This window comes from Rhinatrema bivittatum, chromosome 3, assembly GCF_901001135.1.
Source record: "Rhinatrema bivittatum chromosome 3, aRhiBiv1.1, whole genome shotgun sequence".
Taxonomy (NCBI): Eukaryota; Metazoa; Chordata; class Amphibia; order Gymnophiona; family Rhinatrematidae; genus Rhinatrema; species Rhinatrema bivittatum.
In genome coordinates, this window is record NC_042617.1 from 471,322,393 (window position 1) to 471,334,975 (window position 12,583).

The 12,583-nt window shown below is 49.9% G+C and overlaps 1 protein-coding gene across 1 annotated transcript in view; it reads right to left on the reverse strand.

The window, feature by feature from the left end:
- The window catches only part of LAPTM4A (lysosomal protein transmembrane 4 alpha), a 76,696-nt gene continuing 64,113 nt past the window's right edge, over positions 1-12,583 (reverse strand). The window contains exon 7 of the mRNA XM_029595970.1: positions 1-702. Within this exon, the coding sequence (XP_029451830.1) occupies positions 628-702 (75 nt within the window). The 3' untranslated portion in view covers positions 1-627. The remainder of the gene's footprint in view (positions 703-12,583) is intronic.

Genomic DNA, 12,583 nt, shown 5'->3' on the forward strand with positions numbered 1-12,583 from the left:
TTTCTTAAAAGACTTATTAAAGCTTTATTTTAAATCAGGAAAATGAGGTTACATACAGATTAGGAACATGCAGCCATCATTTATCACAGGTTATATTTCATACACCCAGTGTGCATCTATCATGTACACATAGCAGGCTGTACAATTTCTTTTCCTCAAAAGCTCTCTTCAGGGTAATGGCAAGATAAAAAGGTAAAATAGTTGCATATAAGAAGTGCAAAAGGAAGAAAGTAAAAAGTACCATACTTCTAAATAACCCTCCCCCGTAAACGTTTCAAAGTAACACAATGTGAGCTTGTTAACAGATTGTCTTCATAAATCATCTTTATATTTTGTAAGTCATGTATTACAAAAGTACTTACTCTACAATTTAAGGCATCAAAAGCTCTTAGTATTCTGACACAAATGAAATGAAAATAAAACACAAAAAGCATTTGTAGGTCTGTCTCATAATGTGCTGAGACCTTTAAACTTCTAGAATATGATTTACTTTATAAATGATGAATATTTCTATTATCTAAAACTTGTTTTACAAGGAAAAAAAGTGGAAAACACCCCTCCCTCATCCATGTATAAGAAACCAGTAGAGCTTTTTTTTTTTTCTTCATCAAGAAACGTGGCGGAGCTTCAAGCAGGTATGTAGGGAGGGGGAGGATCCTTTTCTGGCATCTTCACTGCCATTTCATAGGTTGGCAGAACATACTGAAAGAATAAACAAAATATTTAAAAAAAAAAAAAAAGATGGTGTGATCTTCACTATCTGGCAAGAAAATTAATTCGTTCACATACGACAAGCCATAATTTTCAAAGAACCTGTAATCCTGTCCTGCTCCTCCTCCAGCCAGCTAGGACTAGAAGCAAAAACACAAGCAGTGTGCACTTAACTACTGGGGAGAGAGAGTCCAAGTGTACTATTTTGGTCCACTAAAAGATGCGCTTCTATAATGTTCCGTTCTCACACTTACATGGGCAGGGAGGGGAAGCAGAAGATACAAACAGGGAAAAAAAATGCTCATACCAGCAGAAGCAGTTAAAAAGGAAGAAGTGTGTCACTTTTTTCAAGTCATCCTGTTGCTGGAATTAACAAGTTTTAAGATATACACCAAGAAAGCATGCACACACACGTAGGTTTTTTTTTTTTTGTTTTTGTTTTTTTTAAACAAGAGCGATATGTATTATAGCAACAAACTGATCTCATGTACTTTTTATAGTATTTATCAATCGATCTTCCATAAGTCAAAACATATGTATTTGGTGCTAGCAGGGTCCAAGATACAGATGAAAAATGACCAGAGTGATAGTAAAGAAACACAAGCAGATAGACAAAAAAGGCCAAAAGCACAGGGGTGAGGTAAAACTAAGGCCTGCTATACAGCACAGACTAAACACAAGAAATATTTAGTTAGTAGTGTGTGTTCCATTTTTCTGGTTGGTTTCGATTTCCCATGCTTCTTACCGTGTTTCTGTAAAACCACTACTGTGCCCTTAATATGCTGTTATGGGGCTTTTCACATTCTGTCTCTGAAATAGCTGGTGTTCAGTCAGCTGCTTCATCCTTCTTTTCAAAATGAGTATTTGCAATACTTGTTTGCCTTCTGCAGTGCCTCTGCCACTCTCTCCTCAAACACTGCTTTACACTTAACTTCACTCCTAACCCTTTTAGTTTCTACTAGAGATGAGTGTAAAAAAATTTTTCCCATTCGGTTAGGGACTAAAATAGTATGGGGTAGATTTTAAAAGGTTGCACGCAGGCGTACATGTGCGCATGCTACCTGGTGCGCGCACACATGTACACCCGATTTTATAACTTGCGCGCACAAGTTATAAATCAGGAGTCTGCACGCACAAGGGGGATGCACAATTGTGCGCACAGCCTTCCCCCTCTAGCCCTACTCTAACCCCCCCCCGCCAAAATTTTTGTTTTACTTTTCGCGCCTGCCGGCCAACAATCCCCGGCACAATGGCAAATGCCCGCTGTACCAGGAGCTGTTGACCCTGCTCCGACTGCCCACACCCCGCCCCCTCCCCTTTTTGAAAGCCCCGGAACTTTTAAAAATAGGCCCGGCGTGCGTAACCTTTTTAAAATCCGGCCCTATATTTTGAGTTCAAAAATGGAGAAATTACATACCTGATAATTTCGTTTTCCTTAGTGTGGACAGATGGACTCAGGACCAATGGGTATAGTGTACTCCTGATAGCAGCTGGAGACTGATCAGATTTCAATCTGACGTCAGCCCTAGTAAATATACCCCTGCAGGAAGTGCAGCTCTTCAGTATTCTCCTCGAAATGCATTGTGGATATATGTGTGACTAACAATTAACTTGGGACTGGTTGAATTGGCTATAGCTGGAGACCGCCAGTGCCCTCAACTGGGAAACTTGACACCTGGTAGGATGGGTGTCCTAGATGAAGGAAAGCATGGCTTACCCTTGAATTACTCGCTCCTGGGGATGTCCCCCAAGAATTCCATGAGTAACGGCAGCCGTGGGTGGGATGCTGAGTCCATCTGTCTACACTAAGTAAAACGAAATTATCAGGTAAGTAATTTCTCCATTTCCTAGCATGTAGCAGATGGACTCAGGACCAATGGAATGTATAAGAGCTACTCCTGAACCAAGTAGGAGGCTGCCCGTGATCCACTTAGTACTGCCCTCGCAAATGCTGTGTCCTCCCGAGCCTGAACATCCAGGCGGTAAAACCTGGAGAAGATAATGATGGAAGACCATGTCGCCGCCCTGCAGATCTCGGTGGGTAACAGCATCTTGGTTTCTGCCCAGGACACTGCCTGGGCTCTAGTGGAATGGGCCTTGACTTGTAGAGACAGCGGCTTGTCTGCTTCTACGTAGGCCGCCTTGATGACTTTTGATCCAGCGGGCTATGGTTGCTCGCGAGGCCGCTTCCCCTTGCCTCTTCCTGCTGTGAAGGACGAATAGGTGGCCCGTTCTTCGTATCGGTTCGGATATTTCCAGGTATCTGGATAGGAGTCTGCCGATGTTAAGGTGGCGTAGACTTCGAGCTTCTTCCGACTTTTTATGCTCATCCGGCGATGGTAGCGAGATGGTTTGGTTGGAGAGGAACGAGGGGACTGTGCGTAGCTGGATGGTTCACGGGGTGAGCCTGAGGAACAGCTCACGGCAGGACAGTGCTTGTAGTTCGGATATACAACGGGCTGAACAAATTGAAGACATTATTCCTGCTGGCAAAGTTAATAGTCTGAGAGACGGGCTGCGGAGGGGTCTGAAAGAGGCTCCTGCTAAGAAATCAAAGACCAGGTTGAGGTTCCAAAGAGGTACCGGCCACATGTGCTAGACTCCTTTCAGGAAGCGTGAAACATCAGGATGAGAGGCTATAGTGTCTCTCTCGCTCTTGGTTCCGTAGCATGACAATGCAGCCACCTGTACCTTGGAGTTGAGGGACAATCCCTTCTGTAGGCATTCCAAGACAGCAGGAATTTTGACTGAGCGTGGTATGTCGTCGTGTTCTTCGCACCAGGCTTTGAATACTCTCCAAATCCTTATGTATGTTAGAGATGTGGAGAACTTGTGTGCTCTGAGTAGGGTGTCGATTACAGCCCCCGCTCGCTTAGGTGAGCCCTCTCAATGGCCAGACCGTAAGAGAGAATCGAGCTGGATCCTCGTGGAGGATAGTCTCTTGTTGGAGCAGGTCTCTGTGTGGAGGTAGTGGCAGGGGGTCCCTGTCTGTAGTCTTCGCATGTCTGCGTACCACGGTCTTCTTTCTTGGCCAGTCCGGGGCCACCAGAAGAACTGGTCCCCTGTGTAGTTCTCGCTTGTGAATGATTGCACCTATTAGGGACCATGGTGGGAAGGCGTATAACAGTCTCCTGTGGCCAGGTCTGCACCAGGGTGTCGATCCCCTGAGACTGAGGTTCCTGCCTGCGGCTGAAGTAACTGGGCACTTGGGCGTTGGACCGGTTTGCCAGAAGGTCCATGGTTGGTGTTCCCCAACGGTTCACTATCAGTTGGAACTCTGTGGTCGACAGCTTCCATTCTCCTGGGTCTAGACTTTCTTTACTGAGGTAATTTGCCGTGATGTCTTTTCCAGCGATGTGGACGGCAGAGATCTCCTGGAGATTCACTTCTGCCCACGACATTAGGGGTCTATTTCCAGAGACACCTGTTGACTTCTGGTTCCTCCCTGACGGTTGATGTAGGCCACTGTTGTGGAGTTGTCCGACATTACTCTGATTGCTTTGTCTCTGTGACCAAACTGTAAGCAGGCTAGTCTGACTGCTCGAGCTTCTAGACGATTGATGTTCCATCCAGACTCTTCTGCATTCCACTGCCCTTGGGCGGTTAGCTCTTCGCAGTGTGCTCCCCATCCTCGCAGGCTGGCATCCGTGGTGAGCAGGATCCAGGTCGGTGAGGATAGTCTTGTTCCCTGGCTCAGGTGGCTGACCTGCAGCCACCACTGTACCTGGTCCGGACTCTGCCTGGGAGTGATAGCCGTACGGCGTAGTTCTGAGACAGTGGATTCCATCGCGATAGAAGTGAGTACTGTAGGGGTCTCATGTGAGCTCGTGCCCATGGCACTACTTCCAGTGTGGATGCCATCAGACAGAGGACTTGCAGGTAATCCCATGCTGTGGGGTGAGGTTTGCTCTGCAGAATTTGTAACTGGTTCCTCAGTTTTGATCTCCTTGTGGGAGTCAGGCTGACCTTGTCTTTGGTGTCAAATCAGACTCCTAGGTATTCTAGAGACTGAGGGCTGCAGACAACTTGTTTGTTTGTGTTGACCACCCATCCTAGGCTCTCCAGTAGAGTTTTGACTCTGTTGGTTGCTTGGTGGCTTTCCTCTGGGGATTTCACCCTGATCAGCCAATCATCTAGGTAAGGATGCATGAGGATTCCTTCCTTCCTCAGTGTTGCCGCCACCACCACTATGATCTTGGTGAACGTCCGGGGTGCCGTGGCTAACCCAAAGGGTAGTGCCCGCAACTGGTAGTGACTGTCCAGGATTTTGAAGCGTAGGAAGCACTGGTGTTCCTGATGAATTGGGATGTGTAGGTAGGCCTCAGAAAGATCCAGGGATGTGAGAAACTCTCCCGTTGTATCGCCCTTATTACAGAGCGTAGGGTTTCCATGCGGAAGCGGGGAATCCTCAGGTGGCGGTTGACCAACTTGAGGTCCAGGATGGGCCTGAACGTCCCCTCTTTCTTGGGGACGATAAAAAATGAAATGCCCAGTATTTATTTCTTGTGGAGGCACTGGGGTTATGGCCTCAAGGGCCAGTAGTCTGGTCAGTATAGCTTCCACTGCCACCCTCTTGGAGGGGTCGTGGCAGGGGGATTCCACGAACTTCTCCGGAGGGGTTCGTAGGAAATCCAGGTAGTATCCCTCTTGAATGATGGCTAGGACCCATTGTCTGAAGTCATCGACCCATCTGTGATAGAATAGGGCTAGTCTGCCCCCTATGGCTTCTTCCCTTGGATGGGTCGGCTGAATCTCATTGTGGGGTGCAGCTAGGGCCTGGACCCGAGCTAGTTCCCCTCTTGTTGTGCTTGTTCCGAAAGGACTGGTTCCTGCCTGTAGGGTGGGGCGCTTGATAGTTGCTTCTGTATGGATTGAAGTGCTGTGAACCTATGCCCCTGGAGGACCGGGCGAAGGGTCGCTGGTTTCTCTTATTCCTGTCCTCCGGTAGGCACGGCAATGGGGACTCGCCCCATTTGTCGGCCAGTTTTTCTAGTTTGCTGCCGAACAGGAGGGATCCTTTGAAGGGCATCCTTGTGAGATGTGTTTTGGAAGATGTGTTGGCTGACCAGCTGCGGAGCCAGAGTTGTCTCCTGGCCACCACAGCTGATGACATTCCTCTGGCTGCTGTGCATACCAGATTGGAAGCAGCGTCCGCAAGGAATGATACTGCTGGTTCCATGGCCTCCCCAGGGGTGTTGCTCCTGGTCTGAGAGAGGCAGGCACATGTCACTACAGTGCAGCAGGCAGCTATTTGTAGGGACATAGCGGCGACGTCAAAAGACTGTTTACGGATGGATTCCAGACGCCGGTCATGAGCATCTTTGAGCGCTGCTCCTCCCCTCCACTGGGATAGTAGTGCGCTTAGAGACTGCACAGACCATGGCATCCACTTTTGGGCATGTCAGAAGGTCTTTGGCTGCTGGGTCCAGGGGGTACATGGCTGCCATAGCTCATCCCCCTTTGAATGTGGACTCTTGAGCACTCCATTCCAGGTCGATTAGCTGCTGGATGGCTTGTAACAGAGGGAAATGGAGGGAGGTCTGGCGAAGGCCCTCTAGCAGGGGATTCGTCTTAGGTTCCCCTGAAGCACTTGCACCCGAGATAGCGAGCTCCTTCAGGCTGTGGGTGACCAGGTCAGGGAGCTCGTCCTTTGTGAAGAAGTGCCTCATGGTTCGGTGAGGCTCTGTCCCAGTGGGGAGTTCCCCCTCTTCAGAGTTGTCCGTATCCCCATAGGTGGGGCTTCTGGGCGATGGAAACATTTGTCTAGGCCTAGAGGGGCCTGGGGCATAAAGATCCTCTGGTGGAGGCTGTGGCTGTTTGGCCGGAGGCTCAGTCAGCATGTGGACGAAGGTTTGTAGCCCTTTGAAGAATTTCACCCATGAGATAGCAAATGTTGCTTACCTGATGTAACAGGTGTTCTCACAGGACAGCAGGATGTTAGTCCTCACAAATGGGTGACATCGAGGATGGAGCCCACCACGGAAAACTTCTGTCAAAGTTTAAACAGAACTTTGACTGGCCCCTACTGGGCATGCCCAGCAAGGCACTGACCCTGCAGCCAGCAGGGGTCTCCCTTCAGTCTGATTTTCAAAGCTACAGGCAGTGCCTAGAAAGTAAGAATAAAACGAACCCAACACCGCGGGGAGGCGGGCGGGTTTCGTGAGGACTAACATCCTGCTGTCCTGTGAGAACACCTGTTACATCAGGTAAGCAACATTTGCTTTCTCACAGGACAAGCAGGATGGTTGTCCTCACAAATGGGTGAGTACCGAGCTGAGGATGTCCCGACTTGCACCAAATGTACCCAACGGTGTGCAGCAGGCACAATAAGTGAGGAGAAATTTGGGAAAGGGCATCCGCACCCAACCGGGTAGGTGGAAGGGTGTTGGTACATCAGGTTGGAAAAAGGTTACGCAAGACAGACTGGCCGAAGATGGAGTCCTGTCTTCCAGCCTTGTCCAAACAATAATGGGCTGCAAAGGTATGGAGAGAACTCCAGGTTGCAGCTTTGCAGATGTCAGGAAGCGGCACCGATCGAAGGTGTGCCACTGACGTCGCCATGGCCCTCACAGAGTGTGCTTTAACACGGTCTTGAAAAGGAATGCCAGCTTGCTCATAGCAAAAAGAAATGCAGTCCGCCAACCAGGAAGAAAGAGCCTGCTTACCCACAGGTTGTCCCAACTTATTAGGATGGAAAGAGACGAATAATTGAGTGCTCTTCCTATGGGAAACTGTACGGTCTAGGTAAAAAGCTAGAGCTCGTTTACAGTCTAGGGTATGCAGGGTCTGCTCTCCAGAGTTGGAGTGGGGCCTGGGAAAAAAGATAGGTAGTATGATGGATTGATTGATATGAAACTCAGAAACTACCTTAGGTAAAAATTTAGGGTGAGTGCGGAGTACCGCGCGGTCCTGCAGGAGCTTAGTGTAAGGCGGATAGGTAACTAGGGCCTGTAATTCACTAACCCTGCGAGCTGAAGTAATAGCCAAAAGGAATAACACTTTCCAAGTGAGATATTTAAAGTCACAGGAGTGCAGAGGTTCGAAAGGAGGTTTCATAAGACGACCAAGAACCAGGTTAAGGTCCCAGGATGGGGCCGGAGGACGCAAGGGCGGCTTTAGATGGAGCAAGCCCTTAAGAAAGCGTGTTACTAGGGGTTGTACTGAAATAGGATTACCCCCAATACCCTTATGGAAGGCGGCTACCGCACTGACATGCTTTCTGATAGAAGCGGTTTTAAGACCTGATTCAGAGAGATGCCAAATAGTCCAAGAATTTGGAGATTGGACAGGAAAGGGGATCAAGGGACTGAGAAGTGCACCATGATGTGTACCTTTTCCATTTGTATGAGTAAGACTTTCTTGTGGAAGGCTTTCGTGAAGCTATCAGGACCCGAGAAACGGAATCTGAAAGGTTGAAAGGCTGAAGGACTAACCTTTCAACATCCATGCCGTCAGGGACAAGACTTGGAGGTTGGGATGGAGGAGGCATCCGTCGTTTTGAGTGAGCAGATGCGGGTCCTTTCCCAGAGGAATGTGCCTGCGGATGGAGAGATCCTGGAGTATTGGAAACCATACTTGGCGTGGCCAGTAAGGTGCTATCAGGATCATGGTTCCTCCGTCCTGGCGTAGCTTCACGAGAGTCTTTGACACAAGAGGGAGTGGAGGGAATGCATAGAGCAGACCGGTTGTCCACTTGAGGGAGAATGCATCCCTCGGCCGAGAGTGCTGGCTCCGAATGAGAGAGCAGTAATCGTCCACTTTGTGGTTCTGAGGGGACGCAAAGAGGTCTATGCAGGGAGAACCCCACTTGTGAAACAGAGAGGTCGCTACCAGAGGATCGAGTGACCACTCGTGTGGTTGGAAGACACGGCTCAGCTGGTCCGCCAATACATTGTCTACTCCCGGCAGGTAAGTGGCCCTGAGGTACATGGAGTGGGAGAGGGCTTCCGCCCAGATCTGCGCAGCTTCCTGACACAGAAGGAAGGAGCCTGTGCCTCCCTGCTTGTTTATGTACCACATGGCCACTTGGTTGTCCGTCTGGATTAAGATTATCTGATGAAAGAGATATCTTTGAAAGTGCGGAGCGCATAGCGGATTGCTCGAAGTTCCAGGAAATTGATCTGGTGTTCGGCTTCCTCTTTGGACCATAACCCTTGGGTTTGAAAGTCGTCCACATGGGCTCCCCAACCGATGTGAGAAGCGTCGGTGGTTAGGATTACTTGCGGATCCGGTGGAAGAAAGGGTAAGCCCTGAAGGAGGTTGACCTGAGTCGTCCACCAGGTTAAGGATAGGCGCAGCGCTTGTGTGACTGACTATGGAGGACAGAGGCTGAAAAGCTTGAATCCATTGGTGTCGTAGAGTCCATTGTGTTACTCTCATGGCTAGTCGGGTCATGGGAGTGACTTGAACCGAGGATGCCATGTGCCCTAGGAGAATGAGGAACTGGCGAGCCGTGGCAGTGTTCTGAGACTGGAGCTGGCGAGCCAGGGACATTAGGGTGTGGACCCTCTGAAGAGGAAGGTAAGCCTTTGCCTGTAAGGTGTCCAAGTCTGCCCCAATGAAGGATAAGGTTTGAGACGGGACTAAGCAAGATTTCTCGTAATTGACGAGAAACCCTAAGGAAAGGAGTGTTTGAATTGTCAATTTTAGGGAGGATTGAGCTATCTGTTGGGTGGAGGCCCTGATTAGCCAATTGTCCAGGTATGGGTAGACGTGGACACCTTCCTTCCTTAGGAATGCTGCTACCACTACGAGACATTTGGTAAAGACTCGTGGGGCAGAAGCTAGACCGAAAGGTAGGACACGGTATTGATAATGGTCGTGGCCTACTAGAAACCGCAGATATTTGCGATGGGATTGTGTGATCGCAATGTGGGTATAAGCGTCCTTGAGGTCGAGAGAGCACAGCCAATCCCCTCTTTGTAGCAGAGGGAGGAGCGCGCCTAGGGTTACCATTTTGAACTTCTCTTTTTGAAGGTATTTGTTGAGGGCTCGAAGGTCCAAAATGGGACGTAGTCCCCCTGATTTCTTTGGTATTAGGAAGTATCTGGAATAGAATCCCTTGCCTCGTTGAGAGGGAGGAACGGGTTCTATAGCATTTGATTGCAGAAGAAGGGATACTTCCTGTTGTAATTGAGCCAAATGGGTGGATAGACTCCACGCTTGAAGAGGCGGGGAGTCTGCCGGAAGAGATATGAAGTTGAGGTGGTAACCCTGTGCGATAATTGTTAGCACCCACTGATCTGAGGTGATCTGCAACCAAGGTTGTAGAAAATGGTACAGTCGACCTCCTACAGGGATGTCCGGAAGAGGGGTTTGGCATGTGTTCCCTACAGGGGAGTCAAAGGCCAGCCGCAGGCCCAGGAGGAGGGGCTACAGTAGGCCTTTGTTTCCTAGGCTGACGCGGCTGAGGCCTAGTAGAGGATCGAGCTGGACGAGGCCTGGCCGATGGAGGGTAATAACGGCGTGGTCGAAAGAATGACTTCTTAGAGTCTTTCTTTTGCGGTTGCTTGGAGGTCAGCTCAGGTGGGACAGATGAGAGTTGTTTCAACGTCTCATGGTGGTCTTTTAACTCCGCCACAATCTGCTGAATTTGCTCTCCAAACAAATTATCACCTAAGCAGGGTAAATCAGCAAGACGATCCTGAACCTCTGGGCGAAGGTTGGATGATTTTAACCAAGCCCAACGTCTGGCTGAGATGGCTGTGGCTGAAACTTTTGTGGAAGCATCGAATATGTCGTAGGCAGTCCTAATCTCGTACTTCCCTGCCTCAAATCCCTTGTGAAGAAGGGCTTGAAGCTGCGGTTGGTATTGGTCTGGCAACGTGTCAGCATAGTCTTGCATCTGCTTAAGGATGGCTCTGTTGTACTGAGTCATGTAAAGTTGATATGAAGCTATGCGTGAAATCAACATAGCTCCATGATAGACTTTCCGTCCAACACTATCTAGGAACTTGTTGTCCCTGGTAGGTGGGGTAGAAGAGTGTGGCTTAAGACGCTTGGCCTTCTTCTGCGCGGACTCAACCACAACAGAGCGATGATCCAGTTGAGGTTTTTGGAAACCTGGTGCTGACTGGACAAGGTAAGTGGAGTCAGCTTTTTTGTTAACTGGGGACACTGATGAAGGAGATTCCCAGTTTTTCTTGAGCAGATCCAAAAACACCTGGTGTATAGGGATGGAAGCGATGATTTTTGGAGCATCCAGAAATTGAAGGAGTTCCATCATCTGGTGTCTGTCATCAGCTTCAGATTGTAGTTGAAAAGGTACAACTTCTGACATCTCTTTCACAAAATTAATGAAAGATAGATCCTCAGGAGGAGATCTTTTTCTACTCTCTGTAGGAGATGGTGGCGAAGGCAAATCTGTGTCAGAAGATGTATCATCATCATCACCCCAGGTATCGTAGGGATCAAGTGGGGCTTGTAGCCCTGATGGACCTGGCTGAGGCTCTGAAGGCATCGATGGAAACCGAGGTGGAATCTGTGCCGTAGGTGGAACCAGAAATGGCATCGATGGCTTCGGTGCTGCCGATGGAATCGGTGCCTGGCGTGGAATGGATGGAACCGAAGGATATATCGGTGGAGATATACCAGAAGGCACCGATGGAACCACCCCGGAAGGGGGAATCCGGAACGGTGTTTCTCCTGCCGATGAAAATCCAGTCGGAGACGGTGGTGTTGTCGATGGTACTGGAATCACCGATGGAAGGGCCGTCATGAGCGCCTCTATGCGGCTCAGTAGCGGTGCTAGCGCTTGTATCAACGGCTCGGTGGTCGGTTCCCTCCTCGGTGGCGAAGCCGGTGCCGGTGGCGGCACTGGAACCGGTGCCGGAGACTGTGCCGATGGAGGTTGCAATTTCTTCATCGCTTTCTCGATGGCCTCCTGGACCAGCCGATCCAGTTCTGCCCGGAGACCAGGGGTAACCATACCCGGCTCGACGGGAGAGGGAGGCTGAGGCAGGGCCGGAGGGACCACCGTAACCGGTGGGATCACGGCCCCCGCACCCCGGGAGGGTGAGGGTTTCCTCGATGCCGGCGAACGAGACGTGGAGGGTGTCCGGTCTGTTCGCGGCTTCTTTGTCGGTGGCTCGGCTTGAGCAGAGGTCGATGGCTGTGGATCCTCGACAGGCCGAGACTTGTGCCATCGATGGCGGTGCTTTTCCTTCCGATCCCCTCGCCCATCCGGGGAAGGGACGGGAGTCGACGGCCGAGAAGCGATCGATGGCGGACGGTCACCGGAGGGTTGACGATGATGGTACAACTTCGACGGTGCCGGTTCCGATGACGTCGATGCTATTGATGGCGTTGGGGTGGGTGCATGGAAGAGGAGTCCCATCTTCTCCATCCTGGCTTTGCGACCCTTGGGTGTCATTAAGGCACATTTGGTGCAAGTCAGGACATCATGCTCACTACCCAAACACATTACACAAACCCTGTGGGGGTCTGTGATGGACATAGTCCGGGTACAATCCGGACAACGGCGGAACCCCGTTGCCATGGCCTGAAGCCAAAATTTAGGCTGGGGATCGGTAAGTGCCAACAGGCCTCAAGTGCCAAAATCGACGGTAGTCGATGGAAAAAGGCAAAAAACTTACCGGGTTCCGTAAGATGACTAAAAATTTGTCGAAGGGAGACCCCTGAGGGGCAAATTTTCTTAGGAAATTAACTTCCAAATTCCTGTCAGGAACGTGGTTAGAGAGCTCCTTTCACCGCGTGGCAACTGCTGCGTGGAAAAAAGAAGACTGAAGGGAGACCCCTGCTGGCTGCAGGGTCAGTGCCTTGCTGGGCATGCCCAGTAGGGGCCAGTCAAAGTTCTGTTTAAACTTTGACAGAAGTTTTCCGTGGTGGGCTCCATCCTCGATGTCACCCATTT